General features: G+C 36.5%; 1 protein-coding gene across 14 annotated transcripts in view; it reads right to left on the reverse strand.

Moving 5' to 3' along the window:
* ANKRD28 (ankyrin repeat domain 28) overlaps positions 1 to 26,395 on the reverse strand; it is a 199,729-nt gene that overhangs the window by 76,003 nt on the left and 97,331 nt on the right. For all 14 annotated transcript variants that reach the window (XM_082684430.1, XM_082684421.1, XM_082684432.1 and 11 more), the window contains one exon: positions 5,715 to 5,793. In XM_082684430.1, coding sequence (XP_082540556.1) covers positions 5,715 to 5,793 — 79 coding nt within the window. The remainder of the gene's footprint in view (positions 1 to 5,714; positions 5,794 to 26,395) is intronic.

The following is a 26,395-nucleotide window of genomic DNA, read 5'->3' on the forward strand; positions in this document are numbered from 1 at the left end:
AATCTATAAAGAACTTATCAAACTCAACACCCAAAGAACAAATAGTCCAATCAAGAAATGGGCAGAAGATATGAACAGACATTTCTACAAAGGAGACATCCAAATGGACAAGAGACACATAAAAAAAGCTCAACATCACTCAGCATCAGGGAAATACATATCAAAACCCTAGTGAGATACCCCCTCACACCAGTCAGAATGGCTAAAATGAACAAGTCAGGAAACGACAGGTGCTAGCAAGGATACAGAGAAAGGGGAGCCCTCCCCTACACTGCTGGTGGGAATGCAAGCTGATACAGCCACTCTGGAAAACAGTATGGAGGTTCCTCAAAAAGTTGAAAACAGAGTTACCCTATGACCCAACAACTGTACTATGGTTTTTGCCCCAAAGACACAAATGCAGTGACCTGAAGGGGTACCTGCACCCCAATGTTTATAGCAGCAATGTCCACAATAGCCAAACTATGGGAAGAGCCTAGATGTTCACTGACAGATGAATGGATAAAGAAGATGTGGTTTATATATCTATTATCTATCTATCTACCTATCTATCCATCCATACATAAATACAATGGACTATTATGCAGCCATCAGAGATAAAAATGAAATCTTGCCATTTGCAATGATGATGGAACTAGAGGGTATTATGCTGTGTGAAGTAAGTCAATCAGAGAAAGACAATTATCACATGATCTCATTGATATGAAGAATCTGAGAAATAAGACAGAGGATCACTGATATGAGGAATCTGAGAAATAAGACAGAGGGGAAGGGAGGGAAAAATGAAACGAGATTAAGAGACTCCTAATCTCAGGAAACAAACTGAGGGTTGTTGGAGGGGAGAAGGGTAAGAGGGATTGGGTGGCTGGGTGATGGACATTGGTGAGGGTTATGTGCTATGGTGAACATTGTGAATTGTGTAAGACTGATGAATCACAGACCTGTACCTCTGGAACAAATAATACATTATACGTTAATTCAAAAGAAAAAACATTATATAGGAAAAAAATTGTTCACTTATTTCTACTCTGATCTTTGTTATTTTTTCTTATTCCTTGTTTTTTTCTTATTTCTTATCCATTGTTTTTTTCTTATTCCTTGAGGTGAAAAGCCAGGCTGAGTTCTTTCTTTTTTCTATTAATGCAGGCATTTATTGCTATGAACTTCTCTCTCAGAATTGCTTTTGCCATATCCCATTACGTTTTAAGTATGCTGTACTTTCATTTTCATTGGTCTCAAGATATTTTTTGCTCTTTCTTTTTTGACCTACTGGTTGTTCAGAAATGTTTACCCCCCCCCCCACATATTTGTGAATTTTCAGCTTCCTTCTTTTGATTTCTAGTTTCAGATCACTGTGGTTGAAAAAATGCTAGATGGGCTTTCAGTCTTAATTATGAAAGGCTGTTTTGTGGCCTAACATGATCCTGGAGAATCTTCCACATATGCTTGAGAAGAATGTATATTCTGATGCTTTTGGATGGAATATTCTGTAAACACCTGCTAAATCCACCTGCTCTCATGTGTACTTTAAGCCCAATGTCTTATTTATTTACTATCTGAAAATTCTTTGAATATAATTAGGTTTTTATTTAATGAATATTTATTTAATGAATATCTAATGAATACTTAGAATTCAGTAGCTAGCTTACACATTTTGATTTCTAAGTTATCTACTACATCCTCCATAAAACTATTCTAATCAACTGTCAAAGAGTTAATGGGAATTTTAAATTGATATAACATGAAAGAATAACTATTTTAAAAATTATTAATTTTATACATATTAGCATGAACCTTCAAATACATAAAATTATGGCAAATGTTAAAACCCATCAAACTAAAATTTCTTCTGACTCAGATTTCAGTCTTCAACTATGTAAAAAAGTATTTTTTTAAAGATTTTATTTATTTATTTGACAGACAGAGATCACAGTAAGCAGAGAGGCAGGCAGAGAGAGGAGGAAGTAGGCTCCCTGCTGAGCAGAGAGCCCGATGTGGGGCTCGATCCCAGGACCCTGGTATCATGACCTGAGCCGAAGGCAGAGGCTTTAACCCGCTGAGCCACCTAGGCGCCCCTGTAAAAAGGTATTTTTATAGAAGGTCATGACAGTCAGTCTATACAGCATGAACTTTAAAAGTTAGAAACACATTTCTAATACTCCCTAATCTTTTGACTTGTTAGAGCTCTATCTTCTACAAATTATAAGAGCCTTTTCACTCATTATTTGCTGAGCTACTGGGGCTGAGTTCAGTAAGACACTTACATACTTACCTATAGTTTTAAAGGCCTTTTTTTAAATTCTAGAATTTGCTGAGTAAGAATATTCTATACAGAGTCTATTTTGTTTCATTGTCTCTCTGGACTGTGGAAATAAACTCTTATCCGTACTTCCCTCACAGTTAAATAACTCTTTCCAGTTTATCATTTCAGACTGTGACTGGATTTCACAATGGGGAGGAGAGAATTTTTAAGAGACTATATCTAAAAATCACTAAAAAAAAAAAAAAAAAAAAGGTAATTCCTGACACCAGGAATTTACTTATTTGGCAGGACCAAATAAAGTTGAGTAAAGAAAGAAGGGCTGCTAAAAAAAAAAAAAAAAATATTAATAACCAAATTTTGAGTATCTATGATGTACCAGCGGCTTTTCTAGGTATCTTAACTGCAACATCTCATTTGCTTTAAACCTATAAAATCTGTATTATTTCCACTTTTTGGAAAAGGAAGTTGAGCCTGAGAGATTAAATAACTTCCCAAAGATCACAGAGGTGCTACTAGGTGGGACCAAGATTTGCACCTAAATCTGTCTGGACACTATCTGCAGGGCCTCTCATGGCGACATATGGACATATTTATTGATTTTTCATCTGTAAGTTGAAAATGAAGGTTCTGGTTTAGTAGATACTTGGCCTTAGATTTCATTCCAGATCCAAGTAAGTTTTTATTTATTTATTTTTTCTTAGAGCCTAGGTGGCAGTCTGAAGAAAAACAAATCATTTGTTTTCTTTCCTTTTTACCTACCTGAACCCTGCAACCCCACATTCCCACATTTCCACCTCTCCCATTCTCACTTCAACTAAAGACTTGAGAAACTGAGATCAAATGTAAAGCCTAAACTTGTATTACTGGGGAGTCTGAGTGGCTCTGTCAGTTAAGCATCTGACTCTTGATTTGGGCTCAGGTCATGACCTCAGGGTCATGAGATGGAGTGTCCTGGCCCTGCAACCCACCCACCCCTTGTGCTGGGTGAGGAGCCTGCTTAAGATTCTCTCTCTCCCTCTCCTTTTGCCCCTCCCCTCCCCACCCCACCATGGGAGTTTACATTCTAGTAAGGAGAGAATGATAGGAAATGACTAAGTAAAATTTTAGAAGGATATCAGATAATAATAAGTACTAGAAAAAAATAGATAACATGGAGAGGAAAAGGATGGTGGCAGTGGTGGCAGTGATCAGGGACAACTTCATCCCAGAGGTAACATTTCAGGAAGGACATAAAAAGGCAAGTAAAGGAACAAGTCCTGTAGTTACCTGATAAAAGAGAATTTGAGGCTAAAGAAGGAACACTTCAAATACCCAGAGATGGTAAGCCAGTGCCATTAGAGTATAATGTGCAAAAGGGAGAGCAGTAGAAATTGAAGTCAAAAGAAATTTGGAGCAAGGAAAATACAGTATGAGACCAATGTAAAAACTTAGTTTTATTCTGAAAACTATAAATTAATTAGTGACTTTATTTTTCCAGCCAAAAACAGCTACATGAGCTATTACCTCACGAAACTGGTAAAACACAATATAATACTAAAAGTAGTTTTCCAAGACAAGTTGAAAAAGCATTTATACATATATAGTGGTTAATTTTATATATTATTTCTCTTTGAATTATTTAAAAGAAAATAGGCATTCTTTCAAATGCTTATTTCAAAGCTGATATCTGATATTACCATATTCATAAAGCTCATTTGACTACTGTACTTACAAATATCAAGAAGTCAACCTTCTGTAAGTAGTTCAAAATCCCTGATGCAAAAATTCACTTTAAAAGCCAGGTAGTGAGTCAAATGGAACATCTGAAGTTTCTCCGAGGTTATAAACTAAAAATTGGAAGAAGAACCCTCCACTTTAAGTCATAAAATTTTTGTTAAAATGGAAGTAAATGAACAGAAATCTGTGTTAAAATAAAAAATGAAGTAGAGTTCTTATCCAAAGTCCAAGACATTAAACTAACTAGAATGTACTGTTTCTAACATAGCTATGTCTTAAAGAAAAAAGAAACTGTTTCTTAGACAATGTTTATAAAGAAAACTGCATATATAAACCTATATCCCATCAATTCATATTATTATAATAGAAGCCTCACTTAAGAGGAAATACGATTTTTTTCTTATATCTCCTCAGTTCTCATTTCTAGTAAATTTAAGCTGCTAACTAGTGAGCTAGCATCCATAGAGGAACAGATACCTTCAAGAAAGTGCTTCTATGATGAAGTTACTCATGAAGAAGCTAACAGAAGAATACCAGCTGGGGAGCACTAAGTAATGTATATGTTGTACCCCTGAAACTAACAGTTCAACAAAAAAAAGTACTAGCTGTGTCAATATTCAGCTATATCTAATTCTATATGATCACGCAATCTGTTATAAAACCCAGATTTTAAAATTTTTATATATTTATGAAATGACAAAATTCTGTTTAGGTGTGTCCCCCCCCCCCCCCCAGAGAGAGAGAAGAGAGCACAAGCAGAGGGAGAGAGAGAAGCTCAAGCAGGTTCCATGTCTAGCACGGTGCCTGATGCAGGGTTCAATCTCATGATCCTGAGATCAGAACTGAGCCTAAATCAAGAGTAAGACATGTAAGTGACCAAGCTACCCAGGCACCCCTCTATTTAGGCTACCGAATGAGATCTTCATTCAAAAATTCTCTCAGTGCTCCTACTCCCAAATATGAAATGAGAGGATACTATTTCTCCAATTGCATTATATGTCAATCTATAATCTGGCAACATAAGCACAATACAAAAATGTGCCTCCTCTTCCAACAAATATAATAATCTGGCTACAACAAAAATATTTCTAAGCTCTGTCTGACTGCAGGCAGTCTGATCACAATAGGAGCTATTCTGTAAGAAACAGTTCCACCATTACTGCATACTGCAAAGTCTTAAAAAGTTTAGGAGAAATTAAAAGATAAAGTACAGGTTTCTATTTTACAGGCCCTCAAAAAGAGTCAGATAAAAGCTTATTTAAAGACAGGCACCTTACTGGCATCGCTTTCAAAATATATCCCAATCACCCCATTCCTCACTCCTTCCACTCCTGCACTTGGTCCAAGCCATATCACCTCCTTCTAGCAGAGCTGTAATTGTCTCCCAGTCACTCTGTGGTTAATCAGGCCTACTATGAATATTCTATATAATGCCTGAGCCTAGATATTGTTCATCTCACTTTATTATCCTGACCTACTTTTTCATTTTTCTATAGCACTTAATCATCTTCTAACATGCTCTAACATTTACTTGTATTTACAGCCTGTTTTCCTTATTGGAGTATATACCTGCCAAAGGCAGTCATCTTTGTTTTGCTCTTCGACATACTCGAAGCACGAGAACAGTACCTGGCACTTTGAAACAAATATACAGAAACAGTCAACCAGGTTTCATAAATATTAATTTGACAAAAATATGCATGATGTGCTCTTATTAACCAGAGCTTTACCATACCAGATAAAATAAGCAGTTCAATGATTTCTGCATCTCCAAGATAGGCAGCAGCGTGCAGTGGAGTTCTCTTTTCATTGTCCTATAAGAAGAGGAAAGGTGAAATATAAGTTTTAATCTAAAATCAATTTCATTTGAAAACCATTAACTACCAACTTACTGGTCCCATAACCCTAGTCTAAGCAACATTAACAGATTTTTTCTGTGCTAGGAGAAGAAAGGCAAAAAAAAAAAAAAAAAAAAAAAAAATTGGTCTTAAAGGAACGGCTTTATTAAGTAGAGCAAAAATAATATCTAAGGTGATAGAAAAATAGCTTCTTAGGCTTTCTTTGAATAAAAATGCCTATGCAGCTGAGATACAAAGGCAAATTTCCTTTATTTCATCCTATTTTTCCCCTCAATATACTTCCACAGTTTTACACAGGTTGGAACTGTTGACCTAATTAAATAAAACAAACTTTAAGAAAAGGTTTGAGTATCAAAAAATGTTTCCACAGGTACCCCAAAATTTTTCTCTGAGGATATGAAGCTATCCCTTAAAACAATCTTAAAGATTTCTTAAAATCCCTGCCAATTTTATTTGTGGCTTGAAAATATATTCCTATCTTTGGAAATATGAAAAATACATAGTCTTCTATTTTGCCCAGTGAAGGAAACCATCAACAAAACAAAAAGGCAATCTACTGAACGGGAATGATAAATCCCACAAGAGGTTAATACCCAAAATACATCAAGAATCTAAATGACTCAAGACCAAAAAAACAAGCAATCCAATTTAAAAATGGGCAGAAGACCTGAATAGACATTTTTCTGAAGACATACATATAGTCAACAGACACATTAAACTAACTACCATCACTTATCATCAGTAAATCAAATTAAAACCATAATGAGATATCATTTTACACCTGTCAGAATGGCTGAAGTCAAAAGGACAAGAAATAACAAGGGTTGGCAAGGATGTGGAGAGAAAGGAATCCTGTGCACTGTTGGTGGGCATGCAGCGTAGCCACTGTGCAAAACACTATGAAGCTTCCTTGAAAATTTAATATAGAATTACCATAGGACCCAGTAATTCCACAACTGGCTTTTTACCCAAAGGAAACAAAAACACTAATTCGAAGGGATACACGTGCACCCCTATGTTTACTGTAGCATTGTATATAATAGCTAAACTATGAAAGCAGCTCAAATGTCCACCCACAGATAACTGGATAAAGAAGACGTGTATACATACACAATGGACTATTATTTAGCCATAAAAAAGAACAAAATTTTGCCATTTGCAACAATATGGATGGACTTAAGGGGTACCTAAGTGAAATAAGTCATTTGGAGAAAGACAAATACCATATGAATTTATGACGAACTTATGAAACAAAACAAATGAAAAAGAAAAAAAGAGACCAAAAAAAAAAAAACCCACACACACAAAAAAACCAAACCCACTCTAAAATACAGAGAATAAATTGGTAGTTGCCAGAGGGGAGATGAGTTGAGGGAATCGGTAAAATATATAAAGGGGTTTCAGAGTACACCTATCTCGACAAGCACTGAGAAATGTATGAAACTGTTCAATCATTACACCGTACACCTGAAACTAATATAATAATAATGTATTTAATTATATTCAATTAAAAAAAAACAACACTTTTTTTAAAAAAAAGATTTTATTTATTTATTTATTTGAAGAGAGAAATCACAAGTGGGCAGAGAAGGCAGCCAGAGAGAGAGGGGGAAGCAGGCTCCCCGCCGAGCAGAGAGCCCAATGCGGGGCTCGATCCCAGGACCCCGAGATCATGACCCAAGCCGAAGGCAGAGGCCCAACCCACTGAGCCACCCAGGCGCCCCATTAAAAAAAAAAATACTCTTTCAAATCTTCCTTCAAGAAAGAAGATACACCCAATGCAAGTCTTGATGTACCTCCTTTCCCCTCCCCCACAAACATCAATGATATCCAGTTTGAGAAGCAAGATCTTGAGGCAGAATCACATTCAGGGATTTTTAATTCGTATTTACACTTCATGTAAAATTACAAAAATGTTGTTTCTTTTTCTTTTTTTAAAGATTTAATTTATTTGAGAGAGAGAGAGAGAGAATGAGAGGAAGAGCAAACGCCAGGGGAGAGGGAGAAGCTGACTCTCCACCGAGCAGAAAGCCCAATATGGGGCTCAATCCCAGGAGTCTGGGATCATGACCTGGGCCGAATGAACCACCCGAGAGCCCCAAAAGTGCTGTTTCTGAGAAAGCTATTTATTTAGATTTATGTTGAAATTTACACCCATTTTTTGGATAGAGAATTTGAGATAGACTGTTAATTGTTTTCCATTATTTATTTTCTGTTTGTCCATAGGAATAAAGTTGCATCTGGTAATTCACCCACGCAGTGAGAGAATATACTCCTAAGTCTGCCTTTAAATTTTGTTATTTAATGTGGACCAGTATGGTATGTGAAATGGAAGTAAAGACACAACTTTCAGGTCATCCTTAACTTAAAAGACAGTCACCTTACATCTGGATTAATACTTTCCCACTTCCCACAGGCTGGAAGGCAAATGTGAAACTGAGCCAGCTTTTAACCCTACAGAGGTAGGCCAATATCCTAAAAGATGGTCATGACTTTGAATGATCTTATAGAACAGACTTGCTACACAAACCTGAACCACTAACTCCTATAACAACTAGGAGAAATCAATTTCTCTTTTTAAAATATATTTGTGTGTGAGAGCCCAGAGAGAGAGAGCAGAGGGAGAGGGAGGCAGAGAAGCAGTTTCCCTGCTGAGCAAGGAGTCTGATACGGGACTTGATCCCAGAACCCTGGGATCATGACCTGAGCTGAAGGCAGATGCTTAACAGACTGACCCACCTAGGCATCCCTAAATTTCCCATTTAAATAGGTATCGTATTGGGTGCTATTTTACCATATTAGCTTTCAAATTTTAAGAAAATGAGTAAGTTTATTTCACATCATAATAATTTTCTAGTTTGGTAATACCCCACTTACTCTAAAAAAGAATAGTTAGAAAATTGAGAATAAATTAGGGGGAAAAAAGCTGCTAGTCAAAAGAGGGGTTAAAAAATATTAATAGGCAATCCAAAAAAGGTTTAACAGTAGCATATAAAGGTATTATAAATATGTGTGTAAAACAATTATCACTGGCTCTTCACTGGCTTCTTTATATAATTTTAATATATTTGTAACATTGTTTTTGTCCTTATAATAGTAACAGGTACTTCAGTAAAAGGAGGTTGGCATAGTGACTATCAATGTTATTTAACAAGTTAAAAGCTTGTCTCTCTAACCGCAATTAATTTCCATAAGAGCATGTTTTTTTATTCCAATATATACTTAGGCAAACAGAATGCTTTGCACAAAAATCACTGAATAGTTGTTGAAAAGGCTAACATAGAACCACCAAACTCTCAGGCTTTATTCAAAGCTGAACCCTAATTTAGTCATTTTAATAAAAGATCCTTGGTTTAAGGCTTTTCAATGTTAATCATTAAGACAGTAAACTTCTCTAGAATGTTTAAGTATGATCACTTACTCAAATTGAGAAATATATCTATTACAAAGGATAAACCACACACACAGTGTACACACAAAGTGAGTCATTTATGTGTAAGAGATGTCTGCAATTCTATGACTCAATGCCTTGAATACTACTCATGTTTTTTTATGACTCATGAGCATAGTTTTCCTCTCTACAAATCAAATTGAAGGAAAAAAAGAACACGTTGGTCAATTTTAAAAGAAATACATTTATTAATCATATTTAATTTACAATTAAATACTGAAAATTACACAATAAAATATTTAAGGTCTCTTCAGCAAAATTTATTAAAATAAAAAAATGACTATCCCCTTGTATATACTAATTTTATTTCAAAGAATCTTTTTAAGATAAAGATAATCTAATGTATATGCAAACAAAATAATTAAGTATATTTATAGATTATTGCAGGAAGGAAAATAATGGAAACAACTTAAATGCCCACCAAAGGGGAATGCTTAAAATGAAACACAAGAAGTTCCTGATCAACCTTCATTTAACAAATTCATAGGATTAATCAATAGTCTCAGTTTCCTGAGTAAAACTAAAGGTGGCTTTGGCACACCATGTATTTTGACTATTAGGGTACCACTAGTAAGCCCTTACACTTTCGTTCCCACCACTGGGTATCTATTTATCAAGGGTAGGATATGTTTGTTACCACAACAGTTTGTACAAATTGCACCTGCAATTGTAACTATGTGATTTAATTAAATATTATTTAAACTGATAAAACAGGAATGAAAAAAGCTCAGATGGTTAAGCCTCTGCCTTTGGCTCAGGTCATGATCCCAGGGTCCTGGGATCAAGCTCCACATCGAGCTCTCTGCGCAGCGGGGAGCCTGCTTCCCTTCCTCTCTCTCTGCCTACCTGTGATCTCTGTCAGATAAATAAATAAAATCCTAAAACAAACAAACAAACAAACAAAAAAAACCCAAGCAAACTAGGAACTAAAAACTCCACTTGTATACTCTCAATATTTTGTATAGAAGCTTTTTTTTCTTTTTTTAAGTTTTTTTATTTATTTGAAGGAGAGAGAAATCACAAGCAGGCATAAGTAGGCAGAGAGGCAGGCAGATAGAGAGGGAGAAGCAGGCTTCCCACTGAGCACAGAGCCTGATGTGGGGCTCCATCCCAGGACCCTGGGATCATGACCAGAGCAGAAGGCAGAGGCTTAACCCACTGAACCACCCAGGCACCCCTGTGTAGAAGCTTTAATGTAAAGCAAATTTCAGGATCAGGCTAGAATAAGAGGAAACTATACAGGATGGGAAAGTAGAAAGGTGAAAAGTTAGAAATGATTAAGTGAAAGAAAGTGAAACAGAACATTTGTACAAGGAGAAATATTTAGAGACTGTGAGAATCCATCCACTTACATGGATTCAACCACAACTTTCAGAGCAAGAAGTCAATTCTGTAATTTTGCCCTTGACAGGGTACCGAAAGTGTTCCTGTATATGAGCTATAATTTAAGAATAGTAATCCTAGCAATCACAACAATTAACACTTATGTAGTGCTTACTTTATGCTAAGGACTGCTCTAAGCCCTTTACACTGCAGGATTTAAGAACTGAATGTGTTTCCTTATTTAACATATAAATCAAAGCACAAAGGTTTTAGGAACTTATTAATCAAGATCATATGGCAGTGGCAGAATCAGTATTCAAGCACAGGTAGCTGGGCTCCAAGGTATGTGCCATTTGTTAATCTACCATGTAGCCTCTACTTGTAATGCTCCACTACCCATTTAACCACAGTCTGCTTAAAACTAATCATTCTCCTTCAAAACATTCTGTGACTGGCTTCATTTTTCTTGTCAATTTTTTATCATAATTTTCTCAGTAATTCTTTCCCTCTCTTTTATTTGCACTGCTGTCAGATGGAAACTCCCGTATTTAGTATTTGGATATTATCCTCCAATGCTCAGTTTCCAGTCCACAGAGCTCCGCTGGACTTAACTAGGCCTTATCAGATCCAAACTTGTCTTACCCCTTCATAAATAAGTTATGATGCCTGGCTGTTCTCAAAACTGCACTCAAGGAATCTCCATGGTGAACCTTAGCCTTGGGGATGTGGTTCTGCAGGGAGCTAGTGGATGTCTGTAGCTGCTTCAAATAAGAGAACTCTAGCTTACTTTGGTACATGCTTTGTATACTTAGAGTGATTCGGAAAAATTATTAGATTGTGTTTTAATTAACTTGATTTTTTAAATTCACTACTACCCACCAACATTATTCTCTCATCCGCAAGCATGTTAGAGATCTAACTGGTTTACCTGCCAGCAGATCAAGCTTAGAAGGCCATTTCACATTTACCAAAACCAGTAGCTACCCCGCTCAATCAACTTTAGTGGCTATCATCACCACAAATCACTTCTACTGCCATAACTTGATATTCAAAAGCCACTAACCTGTAGCTGGAACCACAACAGTTAATCTCTACTAACAGAATTAGTAATGCACATTACAAATGTTCCATTTGCCCAGAATGACTTTCTCCTGCCCAAATCCCTTCTACTCTTCACAGTCCAGGTCAAGTTCTATCTCCTACCATGTTAGTATACTCAGATATCTCTATCCTGACGCTATCATCTGTACCATACAGTAGGCATTTTAGTAACAGCTCAATTTTAGGTTTATGCCATGGCTTCATAATTAAGTAATAAATATCTAGAGGAAGCAAACTGTCTTAATTTTATGCCCATATAGCATCTGGCTCAAAGAGGTGTATCTCACAGGCACTAGAGAAGTTTAAACAAAATGTTAATGAAGAAAACCTGCTATGAATCATGATATTCTAATGTGTTGAAGTTAGTAGAAGACTTCTATAATTGATTTTGGGGTCCTAGAACAAAGCACATTCTAGAACTGCCTCTAACAGACAGTTACCCAAATTCCTAGGTAAAGACAATTTTCCACAAATGAATTAAAAACCAGTTTTAAGATGTATGCTATGATTCTTTCTCAAGAAATACTTTGAAAACTTCTATGGAACCTTAAAGTTTCAGATTATAAGATGAAAAGTCATCAGTATTTTTCAGAGCAAAGTAACTTGAAGTAAAAAGTGTTTTAACTAAGTACATTAGTTTAGTTCTCATATTGTCCTTAATAGTTACTATTAAATACATATATTACAGGGGCAACCCTACAGATTTTTATTTTGTGGTAAGCATTGCATAAAGGACTTGAAATAGCTGTTTTAGTCTGCAAAATTACTGTATAGTTTAACATTATTTTTAAAGACGAGGAAACTGCCTCCAAAGTTATGCTCTTCATCAAAATGTTGTACTGACGACTTCAATTAAATGTACGCAATCAGTTCAATCCCTATTTATTCAAAGCTGGACCAGCTGTGGCTTCTCTTGAGACTCTTGAGAGCAGCAAAACTGCTACAAGTAAACTGCTCAGCAATTTGGGCTGGAGGCTGAGTTTCCACATACCTAAGAAAGCTGAAATCCAGCTTAATACTTCCACAGAACAGAACTATTAATAGCCTATAAATGATGCATTTCTCTATTCCCTTTCTACAGTTGCACAGAAAGGAAAAGAAATGGCTAAGGAATAATTAGGTAACAAAGCATGCCATCTTTCTTTCCATCCCTTTAGAAAAGCTACAATAGCTAGAGATCCAGGATTGTATATATTCATTTTTTTAAACTTTTTATTTTATTTACCCAGTGCTCATCACAAGTGTTCTTAATCCCCATCACCTATTTCCCCCACCCCCCCCAACACCTCCCCTTTGGTGACCATCTGTGTGTGCTCTGTAGTTGAGAGTCTGTGTCTTGACTTATTTCTCTCTCTCTCTTTTCCCTTTCCTCCTCTGTTTTGCTTCTTAAATTCTACATAAGAGTGAAATCAAATGGCATTTGTCTTGCTCCAACTGATTTACTTCCCTCAGCATTATACTCTCCAGCTCCAACCATGCTGTTCCAAGTGGCAAGATTTCATGCTTTATCGCTCAATAATATTCATTAGAATATACATATACATATACATATACATAGACCACATCCTGTTTATCCATTCATCACTTGATGGATACTTGGTTGTTTCCCTATTTTGGCTATTATAAATAATGCTGCTACAAACATAGAGGGGCATGTATCCCTTCTGAATTAACATTCTTACATTCTTTGGATAAATACCAGTAAAGTGATTGCTGGATCATAAGGCAGCTCTATTTTTAACTCCTTGAGGAGCCTCCACACTGTTTTCCACAGTGGCTGTACCAGTCTGCATCCCCACCAACAGTACACAAGGGTTCCTTTTTCTCTGCAACCTCTTTAACACCTGTTGTTTCTCATGTTGTTGGTTTTAGCCATTCCAACAGGTGTGAGGTGGTAACTCATGCAGTTTTGGTTTGCATTTCCCTGATGATCAGTGATGTTGAGCATCTTTTCATGTGTCTGTTGGTCATCTGTAGGTCTTCTTCAGAGAAATGTCTGTCCATGTCTTCTACCCATCTTTAACTTGGATTATTTGTTTTTTGGGTGTTGGGTTGTGTAAGTTCTCTCTGTATTTTGGATACTAAGCCCTTATCAGATGCCTTTGGCTTTCCTTTTCACAACTTCTTCTCCTGCCTTGCCAGAGAGGACCCCTGATGGAATGAAGTATGTTCCCAAAAGAAACCCTAGGGACTGTTTATTTTCCCACTATCTTCAGGTTTTTAAATCCACAAACAAGGTCTTCCTCAACATTTGGAAATTTTACATTTTTCCCTTTTTCGCCTTAAGTTCATGTTTCCATGCCACATATTTGTGTATCTTTGCCATAAGGGGATATATTTTTAGGCTTTAAAGTCTTTTGTCAACCACTTTATCATATTTAGCTTTATTCGTCATCTCCAGGTTTAAGACATCGGTCTGTGCTGTACTTAACCTCATTCTGTCCGACTGTGAACACATCACTGTTTCCACTGGTCCATAACTGAATAGACTCCACGAAGGCAGGTTATCCCCTACAGTGAAATCTAAGAGGAGGCGGCGAGGTTCTGGGGGGTGATGGACCCAACGTGCCTCTTCGGGAGCTGCCAAGTTCCGGAAACGGAGAGGGGCTGGAGAAGCCAGAAGGAGGAGGAGCAGAGTGGGCAGGGCGCCCTCCGGAGATGTTGACATGTCCACGGCACAGGGTGAAAGGAGCCTCTGCAGACCTGGGGGGAATCTGCACAGGGCGCAGCCAGAAGGGGTCTCAAGAGCCTTAGCCGCATGGCGCCTCAGCTGGTCGCGGCTGGACTCCAGGACTGTATGTATTTAAATACTAGAGACATTGCCTAAGTCTCATTAACTGAAAATATATAGGAGGAATAATTCTACCAGACAACTCACCAATGAATACATAATAACTTATAATCAGCTATATTTTAAATAAAATAATTAGTTAATTCTTGCTGCTTAAACTAAAAAACTGAAACATTTCATTTCAAATAATGTATCTTCCAAATGGCAAGGTATGCATTACAAAACCTATTCTCTTCACTACAAAAAATGCAATCCAAACTTTGAGAAGTCCAGAACAATACAAAGGATGGATGCTCAATATTTGCTGGCTTGAATGTATCAAACTCGTGGACAAAATCCATAAGACAGGTAAAAATTAAAGTCAAACAGAAGCACAATTCACAATGTAAAGTAACTAGAAATGTTTAGTTTTTGAGAACCACCATCACTTTGGATGACAGCAGGCAAAGAGATTTTACATGCCCCTCAATCATCTTTGTAAAAGGAAACAGTAATGAACAGTAATGAACCTACTCTAAGGAAGCTGGAGAAAGTGGGGAGTGGTGGGTAGGTAATGAGAGACAGGGAAGGGGGAAAGACAGTCAGAAGAGGGAGAAAAGTTATTCTTCTAACTCAATACGGTACTGAGATTTTTAAAGCAGCACTCTCTTTCAGGACACAAAATTAATGTTTATGGTTAGTTCTTTAATTGTATCCTTTATAGATTTCAAGTGCAGAAGAACACCAATTAAAAATGGTTTTTAAAAAATGATTTATTCTTACATAGGATGGGGACAAAGCTGCTTGATTGAGCAACTCAAAGACATCATCTAGTTCTTTCTCAAAAATTCCACCTGCCAACCACAACTATACAACCACAGTATACAGGCTCATCTCGAGCTAGTTCACCACAAACAGCCAGTAGCAGGAAAGAAGCCATCTCTTCCTCTCACTCTTATTTTTAATATTTAATCTTTTTAATCTTTTTTAATCTTTTTTTTTAAGTTAAGACAATTGTTTTAGAGCAGTTTTAGGTTCACAGCAAAATTGAGGACAAAGCACAGAAATTTCCAAGCATACGTATCTTCCATATGTATCCTCCATGCAAGCACAGCCTGCCTTCACCATTATCGATAGTCCCTATTGATAGTCCCCTATCAATAGTCCCTAACAGAGTGATACATTTGTTACAAGTGATGAAACTATACCAACACTATCATGATCATCCAAAGTCCAAAATTTACCTTGAGTTTCACTCTTGGGTGATGTAAATTCTACAGATTTGGACAGACGTATAATGACACGTATCCATCATTATGGCATTAGAGTATTCTCACTGCCCTAAAAATCCTGTTTTTTACTCATCTCTACCCCCACAACCCTTCATCTTTATACTAGTCTCCATAGTTTTGATGTTTCCATAATGTCATAAAGTTGGAATTATAAAGTATATAGCTTTTTTGGATTGGCATCTTTCACTTAGCAATATCCATTTAAGGTTTCTCTGTATCTTTTTATGGCTTGATAGTTCATTTCTTTTTAGTGTTAAACAATAGTCCATCGTCTGGGTGTACCATAATATGTTTATCCACTCACCTACTGAAGGATAATTTGGTTGCTTCTAAGTTTTTGAAATTATGAATAAGGTGGCTATATGAACATCTGTGTGCAGGTTTTTGATGGAGATAAGTTTTTGACATATTTGGATAAATATGATGGCTGGATTATATAAGTATGTTTAGTTTTTTAACAAACTGCCAAACTGTTTTCCAGAGTGGCTGTACCCGCTGTGCATGAATGAGTTCCCTGTTTTTTTATATCCTGGTATGGTATTGTCAGTATTCCCAATTTTGGCCATTCTATTCAGTATGCAGTGGTCATCTCTCTCTTGTTTAATCTGCATTTCCCCAATGACAGATGATGTGGAGCAGCTCTTTGCATGCTTATTTATCTCTTTATCTTCTTTAGATAAGTGTCTGTTAAGGACTTTGGCCATTTTAAAAATCAGACCGATTGTCTTATTTTTTAGTTTTAAGAGCCCCTTATTAGATGGATCTTTGCAAATATATTCTCCCATTCTGGGGCTTGTTTTCTCATTCTATTAACACTGTCTTTCCCAGAAGTTTTTTAAGTTTTAATGAAGTCCAGCTTATCAATTCTTTCACTGATCATGCCTTTGGTGTGTCTCTAAAAAGACACTGCTATTACAGAAGATCATCTAGGTTTTCTCTGGTATTATGTGCCAAGAACTTTACAGTTTTGCATGTAACATTTAGGTCTGTGATCCATTTTGAGCTAAATTTGTGAATGGTGAAATATTAATCTATTTAGATTATTATTTAGAATATTAATATTATATTACATATATTATTTAGAGTATTAACCTGAACAGATTGGTATTTTTCCATGTGGTTATCCACTTGTTTCAGTACTATCTGTTTATATAGCTATCCCTACTTGATAAGTGTTATTAGCATGGTATGTTTTCATTATCCAATTACTTTTACTCTGTAAGTTTCTTTTTATTTAAAATTTTTTTTTCCTTGATCCACTATGACAATCTCTGGCTTTTAACTGGTATATTTAGAGCATTATTGATACAACTGGGTTAATATATACTATATTTGTTACAGTTTTGTTTCCCTCATTTTTTTGTCCCTATTTTTATCTTCCACTTTTTCTGCCTTCTGTGGCTTTAACTGAACATACAGTATGAATCCATCTTCTCTCTATTCTTAGCATATTGGTTATACTTTAGAAACAATTTTTAATGGTTGCCCTAGAGTTTACAGTATATATTTATAACTAACCCAAACCTATTTTCAAATACCACATACCACTTAGTAACTAGTGTAAACTTTTTAATATCAAATTAATCCTAATTCTGTTTCCTCTCCCTTGCATCACTGCTTTCATCCATTTCATTTACACAGAAGCATAAGTACATATATATGAAAGATACTATATATTCATAATACTAATATGAATATATACTACATATTCATAATATATATTCACATATTAGCACACATAATGGAATACTTGATTTTTTAAAAATATTTTATTTGTTTATTTGACAGAGAGGGAGGGAGGGAGGGAGAGCTCACACAAGCAGGGGAAGCTGCAGGGAGAAGCAGGAACCACGCCCAGCATGGAACCCGATTCAGGGTTGATCCCAGCACCCTGGGGTCATGACCCAAGCCAAAGGCAGACGCTTAACCCTCTGAACCACCCAGGTGCCCCTACATTGTTAAACAAGCTTTGTATTAGATCAGCTAGAAATTAGAAAACTATTTTCATTCTGCTTGGGACATATTCCTTCTTTCTTATGTAGATCTAAATTTCTGATATCTATTATTTTCTTTCCATATTAAGAATTTCTTTTAATATTTCTTACAAAGCAGGTCTACCAATAACAAATTCTTTTAATTTTTATTTGCTTGAGAAAGTTTTAATTTTCCTTTGCCTTTTTAAATATTTCCCTCCACTCTCTTCGTATTTGCATGGTTTCTGAGAAACTGAATACCTTTGCTCCTCTATAGGTATTTTATATCTTTGATTTTCTGCAGTTTACAAAATGATATACCTGTTTTTTGCTGTTGTAGGTTTTGTTTACATTTATCTTGCTTAGTGTTTGCTGAGCTTCTTGATTTGTGGTTTAGTGTCTTGACAGCTGGAAAATTCTCAGTCTTGATTGTTTCAAATGTTTCTTCTGTTCCTTTCTCTTTCTTCTCCTTTTGGCATTTCTATTACCAAAAAATGTGCATCTTTTGTAGTTGTTCATATTCTGTTAAGTCTTTGTTCTCTTTGCTTTTTCAGTTTAATGAGGATTCTAATGCTATATCCTCTAGCTCAGAGATTTTTCTTAGCTATGTCCAGCCTATTAAGAAGTTTATCAAAAGCATTTTTAAAAATCTTTTACAGTGTTTTTTTAATCCCTAGTATTTCCTTTTAGTTCTTAGGATTTCCATCTCTTCTCAAATTGTGCTTTTGCCTTCTGGTATATCTCACAGTTTTTTCTTGATAACTAGATATGATGTATTGGATAAAAGTAAGCACTGTAAGTAAATAGGTCCTTTAGTAATTAATGTGTTGTGAAGTGTGGGGGAGAGGCAGTGCTTCTTGATTAGGTCTGTCTTTTAGTGAGCCTATGCCCCTGGTCTGTGAACTTCACAAGTGTTTCCCAGTTTACCCTCTCCTGCCTCCAGGTGGGAAAAAATGACTAGAGGGAGCTGGAATTGGGTATCTGTCTTCCCTTGGGTCAGTTAGGCCCTGGTAAACTAGTTTCCCTTGAGGGCAGGCCTTGTTAAGAAGAGGAGGATACTATGACGTACTTCAAAATGGTTCCCTTTCCCTCCACCCCTGCTAGAACCATGAGGGGTCTTCTCCAATATTTACTGTGAGAACCCAGTCCAGCTCCGGGAGTAAACCTTGTAATATTCTGGGAGCCTGTGACTGGGTCCTCTAGTGTTTTTAACTCTTGAGTTATCCATACTGAACCTCTTAACAATTTTGTCAACTAAAGTTCAGTTTTTCCTTCCCCAGCACTGATTCCTAAGCAGTTTCTGCTCATGAGTCACTCTTGAGTCTTCAAGCCTCAGCTTTCTCCATTCATTTGTGACTTTCCAATCTTGGGAGCAGTGGTTTGCCCTTGGGTCCTCTCCCTTACGGACCCAGGAAAAACTGTTAATTTTTCAGTCTGTTCAGATTTGTACCTACTGGGCCAGACTGGTGACTTCCAAGTTTCTTACATGTGGAACTAGAAACCAGAAGTCTCCTTTGTGTCTATTTTTATCTTTTTACTTTTTTAAAGATTTTATTTATTTGAGTGAGGGAGGCAGAGAGAGAGAGGGCGAGAGAGAGAGAAAGCACAAGCAGGGCAGGGAGAGGAAAGCACACTAACCGCTGAGCAGGTAGCCCATGCAGCATGCAGGGACTGGATCCCAGAACCCTGAGATCATGACCTGAGCCAAAGGCAGATGCTTAACTGACTGAGCTACCCAGCAACCCCCCACCCTTGTGTCTATTTTTAATCAGTGAGGAAACTGCCCAGAAGGCATTCACATACTTCCTTTCACTTCTCAGTGGCAAGTCTTGTGTCATCTGCTATGCCTAAATCAGCCACTTGATTATGACACCACCGGAGGTGGGAAAGGGGTCCTTTTCCAGTGAGATGGGGGATAAAATGCCCAAACAAAATGGGAGTACTGTGCATTAGAGGAATTTGGAGAATAAATGGACACTAAGTAGCCAAAGTTTCTTCCACTTTGTGATTTTTTATACTGCCTCTGATGTGGTAACAGGGAAATATCAGAATAAGAAGGATACCCAGAGAAAATATTCTGATCAATGTGTACTATCCACTGACATGAAAAAGGTGACAGAAGAAAAAAGGATCATTTAGCTGATTCTAAGCTAAAATCTGCTTCCATCCAAAATTAATATGAAATAACCCAGGCTTAAGTGATATAATTCATAAAGCAAATATAATAGTTTACAGAATTGTCAAAGTAACACATTAGGGACAGAAATTGCCTTAGAAATCAAGTACAATTACCTCATTTTACAAATGAGAGAAGAGTCTAATTTGCCTAACCTAGATCAAGGTCCCTGAGGACCTCTTCATTTCCTTACAGTTTAAATAAGTTAATAGCAACAGTGATGTAGCAGTCATTCTTGATGTCCACATGTTTACCTCTAAATATCCAGGCATATGTTAGGATTCTGGAAAAGAATAGATTTTTAAAAATCATACCAGTAACAAGGGTTTCCTCACCCTTCTATAACTGTAGAAGTATGGTCCCACTCTAGAAAATTTTTCCACAAATGTTATTTTTTATAGCTCTCTATTGTTGTTAGTTACAAGTAGGCGACACTTAAAAAGTACAAAGTCTAGGAAGAAGAGTGAGAGATTTTCATTTCTTAGGAAAGAATCACAGAAAAAAGGTGAACCTATTATAAGACAAATCATTTGAGCATTAAAATATCACAATCTTGTCTACAAGACTATATAAGTAACTGAAAGATTTATACATTTAAACCAATTATTAACAGTTTCACTTTATGGCTAGTAAACAAGGAAGATACATCTAACAAATCTAACAAATCAATTTCACTACTCACACTTCTTGATCAAGCTTTTTTTTTTTTTTTTTGAAACTAAATCAGTGCCTTGAAGTAACAGGATAGTTCACTCCATTTATAAACAAAGACAAGGCTACCCAAAGATGCCCCACTCAATTTTCAGTATTAATCTGCAGCACAAGGTAATATTTTAAACAGCAATAACTTGAAAAAAAGAAATCTAGATTGTCACAAATACATGCACATATACTACCCATAGCTATGATATTTGACCTTTAAATTAAGCATATATCCCAAGTTAATAAAGGTAATCTGAATATGCACTATTAGAAAATTACGTATTTTATAGCCTTTAACTTAGAGTAGACCTGAAAAATCAGTATCAGATTATACAGCTACTATCAAGGAAAAAAAAAAAAACACACAAAAACTCTTGAACTTAGCAGAGAGAGTCAATTATCATATGGTTTCACTTATTTGTGGAGCATAACAAATAGCATGGAGGACATGGGGAGTTAGAGAGGAGAAGGGAGTTGGGGGAAATTGGAAGGGGAGGTGAACCATGAGAGACTATGGACTCTGAAAAACAATCTGAGGGTTTTGAAGGGGTGGGGGGTGGGAGGTTGGGGTACTAAGTGGTGGGTATTATAAAGGGCACGAATTGCATGGAGCACTGGGTGTGGTGAAAAATAATGAATACTGTTATGCTGAAAATAAAAAATAAATTAAAAAAAAACAAAAAAAAATAATAAAAAAAGGAAAAAAAAAAAAAAACTCTTGAACTTGAAATATACCAGGTAAATCACTAGATTTACTAGAAAGATCTATTTCAATTCTAAAACTCTATGCACAAACTCCAATACAGTGGGCATATGCAAACATGGCTATCTGCGGTTGATCGATACCAGTAAAATCAATGTAAATATTCAACACAGACAAACCTTTTTTGGGGGGACAAGAAACAAAATGGTCGATCTTACTAAATAATAAAAATGTTTCAAAATCAAGTCTGAATGGGGATTTCTTATAATTTTACATATTAAGTGATTTATATGCTGCTTTTTATTTAGCAGCTAAATTAAAAGCATGTTTTGTCCCCCTTAGTTACCTATCAAACAGAGTTTTCAATACCTTTTAAAAAAATTATGCTTTTGTTCTGGAGATCCTCAGTATGAAAATTTGTATTTAATACAGTACCAACTAGGACAACATCAAAGGTCTTCAAATTTGTGTCAACGGAGTCCCAGAAGGAAAAAAGAAAGGGTTGCAGAAAAAAATGTTTTGAAGAAATAATGGCTGGAAATTTCCCAAATTTGGTAAAAGACATAAATTTACCGGTTCAAGAAGTTTAGTGAATCACAAGTAGGATAAACACAAAGATCATGCCAAGACACACAATCAAATTGTTAAAACCCAAATAAAGACAAAAATCATTTTTCTTAGGCTGCTTTAAAAACTATTTACTTGTAAAAGAAAGATTTTAAGGACTATGTATTTCTCACCAGAAACCATGGAGGCCAGAAGACTCCAAAACAAAAACAAAAACAAACCCCCTGTCAAACAAGAATTCTGCATCACTTGAAAACATCCTTTAGAAATGAAGGAAAGCTGGGGCGCTTGGGTGGCTCAGTGGGTTAAGCCTCTGCCCTCAGCTCAGGTCATGATCCCAGGGTCCTGGGATCGAGCCCCGCATCGGGCTTTCTGCTCTGCAGGGAGCCTGCTTTCTCCTCTCTCTGCCTGCCTCTCTGCCTACTTGTGATCTCTGTCTGTCAAATAAATAAATAAAATCTTAAAAAAAAAAAAAAAAAAGAAATGAAGGAAAGCTAAGAACACTCTCAAATGAAGGAAAACTAAAGAAAATTCATTTCAAGCAATCTTGGTCTTGGTCTAAAAAGAAATGCTAAAGGAAGTTCTTCAAGCTGAAGGGAAATGATACCAGAGAGAAACATAGATCTTTAAGTATGAAGGAAACACAGCTGACTGAAAGCAAAAATTTTAATGTTTTCTGGGAAAGAATTCAATGTATTACATATATTACATGGCAACTCTAATATAAAGTGGGGAGAGTAGGAACTTTTGGTTTTTAAAACTTGAAGTGGTACAATCCTTGTGCATCTTTGGTTAGGTTTATTCCTAAGTATATGTAAATCCTTAATTTCTCTTTCTTCTGTCTCATTGTTAGTGTATAGAAATGCAACAGATTTCTGTGTACTGATTTTTTTATCCTGCCATTTGCTGAATTCCTTTATAAGTTCTAGCAATTTTGGGGTAAAGTCTTTTAGCTTTTCCACATACAGTATCATGCAAAGAGTGAGAGTTTAACTTCTTTGCCGATTTACATGCTATTTATTTCTTTTTGTTTTCTGATTGCTGGGACTAAGACTTCTAGGACTATGTTGAACGACAGTGGTGATAGTGGACAGCCCTGCCATGTTCCTGACCTTAGGGGAAAAAATTTCTGGTTTTTTCCCACTCAGAATGATATTTGCTGTGGGTTTTTCATAGATGGCTTTTATGATATTGAGGTAGGTTCCCTTTTTCTCTACACTGTGAAGAGTTTTAATCAAGAAAGGATGCTATATGTATTTGGTCAAATGCTTTTTCTGCATCTATTGAGAGGATTAAATGGTTCTTGTTTTTTCTTCTAATTATGTAGTGTATCACATTGATCGATTTGTGGATACAGGGATATTGGTTTGTAATTCTCCTTTACAGTGGCATGTTTGCCTGGTTTGGGGATCAAGATAATGTTGGCCTATAGAAAGATTTGAAGTTTTCCTTCCATTTCTGTTTTTTTGAAACAGCTTCAGAAGAACAGGTATTAATTCTTCTTAAATGTTTGGTACTCAGAAAACTAGAGGACACTCATGAAAGAAATTGAGGAAGACACAAAAGAATGGAAAAATGTTCCATTTTTCATCCTTACTCAGCATCAGGGAAATACAAATCAAAACCTCAGTGAGATACCACCTCACACCAGTCAGAATGGCTAAAATGAACAAGTCAGGAAACGACAGGTGCTGGCAAGGATACAGAGAAAGGGGAGCCCTCCCCTACACTGCTGGTGGGAATGCAAGCTGATACAGCCACGGAAAACAGTATGGAGGTTCCTCAAAAAGTTGAAAACAGAGCTACCTTACGACCCAACAACTGTACTATGGTTTTTGCCCCAAAGACACAAATGCAGTGACCTGAAGGGGCACCTGCACCCCAATGTTTATAGCAGCAATGTCCACAACAGCCCAACTATTTAAAGAACCCAGATGTTCACTGACAGACGAATGGATAAAGATGATGTGGTGTGTATACACATACACACACACACACACACACACACACAGGAATATTATGCACCCATCAAAAAACTATTTGTACCAATGCAGCTAGAACAAGAAGGTATTATGCTAAATAAAATAAGTTAATCAGAGAAAGACAATTATCACATGATCTCACTGGTACGCAGAATTTAAGAAAGAAAACAGGATCATAGGGGAAGAGCAGAAAAAATGAAACAAATGAAACCAGAGAGGGGGACAAAATAAGAGACACTTAATCTTGGGAAACAAACTGAGCTCTGCGAGAGCAGAGGAGGGTGAAGAGATGGGGAAAATGGGTGATAGACACTAAGAAGGGCACATGACATAATGAGCACTGGGTATAAGACTGATGAATCATAGACCTGTACCTCTGAAACCAATAATACATTATATTTTAATAAAATATAAACAAAATGAAATGAAAAATACTTGAAGTGGGGACGCCTGGGTCAGTTGGTTAGGTGATTGCCTTCAGCTCAGGTCATGATCTTTGAGTCCCAAGACTGGGTCCCAGAGGTTGGGCTCCCTGCTCAGTGAGAAGTCTGCTTCTCCCTCTGACATTCCCCCATCTCATGCTCTCTCTTTCAAATAAATAAAATCTTAAAAAAAAAAAAACAAAAAAACCTGAAGAGGTTAAATATTAATTCTATGTAGACTGTGAAAAGATAAATATATTATAATCCCTAGATCAACTACTAAGAAAAATAAACACAGATATGGTCAAAATGCCAGTGAAGAACATAAAAATAGTCCTAAGTAAATCCAAATAATCCAAAAGGAAGGAAAGAGGGAACAGGAACAAAACTTAGAAGGCACAAATAAAAACAGGAGACCTAAATCCAGTCGAAACAACACATACATTAAATGCAAAGATCTAAACATACCAATTAAAAGATACAGATTGTCATTTTGGATGAAAAAACAATACCTAATTATACAGTACTTATAAGAAATCATATTAAATGTAATGACACAGATTCGCTTAACGTTAGTAAGATGTTAAGAGATACACCATTAAACAGTAAAGACAGCTAACGGGGCTACATCAATAACATCACTTAGAATGCAGAATAAAAAAAAAAAATTACCAGAGATAAAGAAGGACATGGTAAAGGATTAATTTATCTAAAAGACATCACAATCTTAACATAATATACAACTAATAACAGAGTTTCAAAATATATGCAAGCAAAAACTGGTAAAAATGATGGGAGAGTACACAAAGATAAACTCAAAATGGATAAAAGACCTCAATGTGAGATAAGAATCCATCAGAATCCTAGAGGAGAACATAGGCAGTAACCTCTTCGATATCAGTCACAGCAACTTCTTTCAAGATATGTCTCCCAAGGCAAAGGAAACAAAAGCGAAAATGAATTTTTGGGACTTCATCAAGATCAAAGGCTTCTGCACAGCAAAGGAAACAGTCAACAAAACAAAGAGGCAACCCATGGAATGGGAGAAGATATTTGCAAATGACAGTACAGACAAAAGGTTGATATCCAGGATCTATAAAGAACTCCTCAAACTCAACACACACAAAACAGACAATCATATAAAAAAATGGGCAGAAGATATGAACAGACACTTCTCCAATGAAGACATACAAATGGCTATCAGACACATGAAAAAATGTTCATCATCACTAGCCATCAGGGAAATTCAAATTAAAACCACATTGAGATACCACCTTACACCAGTTAGAATGGCCAAAATTAGCAAGACAGGAAACAACATGTGTTGGAGGGGATGTGGAGAAAGGGGAACCCTCTTACACTGTTGGTGGGAATGCAAATTGGTGCAGCCACTTTGGAAAACAGTGTGGAGATTCCTCAAGAAATTAAAAATAGAGCTTCCCTATGACCCTGCAATTGCACTACTGGGTATTTACCCCAAAGATACAGATGTAGTGAAAAGAAGGGCCATCTGTACCCCAATGTTTATAGCAGCAATGGCTACGGTTGCCAAACTGTGGAAAGAAACAAGATGCCCTTCAATGGACGAATGGGTAAGGAAGATGTGGTCCATAGACACTATGGAGTATTATGCCTCCATCAGAAAGGATGAATACCCAACTTTTGTAGCAACATGGACGGGACTGGAAGAGATTATGCTGAGTGAAATAAATCAAGCAGAGAGAGTCAATCATCATATGGTTTCACTTATTTGTGGAGCATAACAAATAACATGGAGAACAAGGGGAGATGGAGGAGAAGGGAGTTGAGGGAAATTGGAAGGGGAGGTGAACCATGAGAGACTATGGACTCTGAAAAACAATCTGAGGGTTTTGAACAGGCAGGGGGTGGGAGGCTGGGGGAACCAGGTGGTGGGTAATAGAGAGGGCATGGATTGCATGGAGCACTGGGTGTGGTGCAAAAATCAATGAATACTGTTATGCTGAAAAGAAATTTAAAAAAGAAAAGAAAAAAAATGATGGGAGAAGCAGATAATTACAATTATAAGAAATCTCACATATCTCTCCTAATAACCAACAGAACCAAGTAAATACAT

The sequence above is a fragment of the Mustela nivalis genome (genome assembly GCF_964662115.1).
Source record: "Mustela nivalis genome assembly, chromosome: 1".
NCBI classification, from domain to species: Eukaryota; Metazoa; Chordata; class Mammalia; order Carnivora; family Mustelidae; genus Mustela; species Mustela nivalis.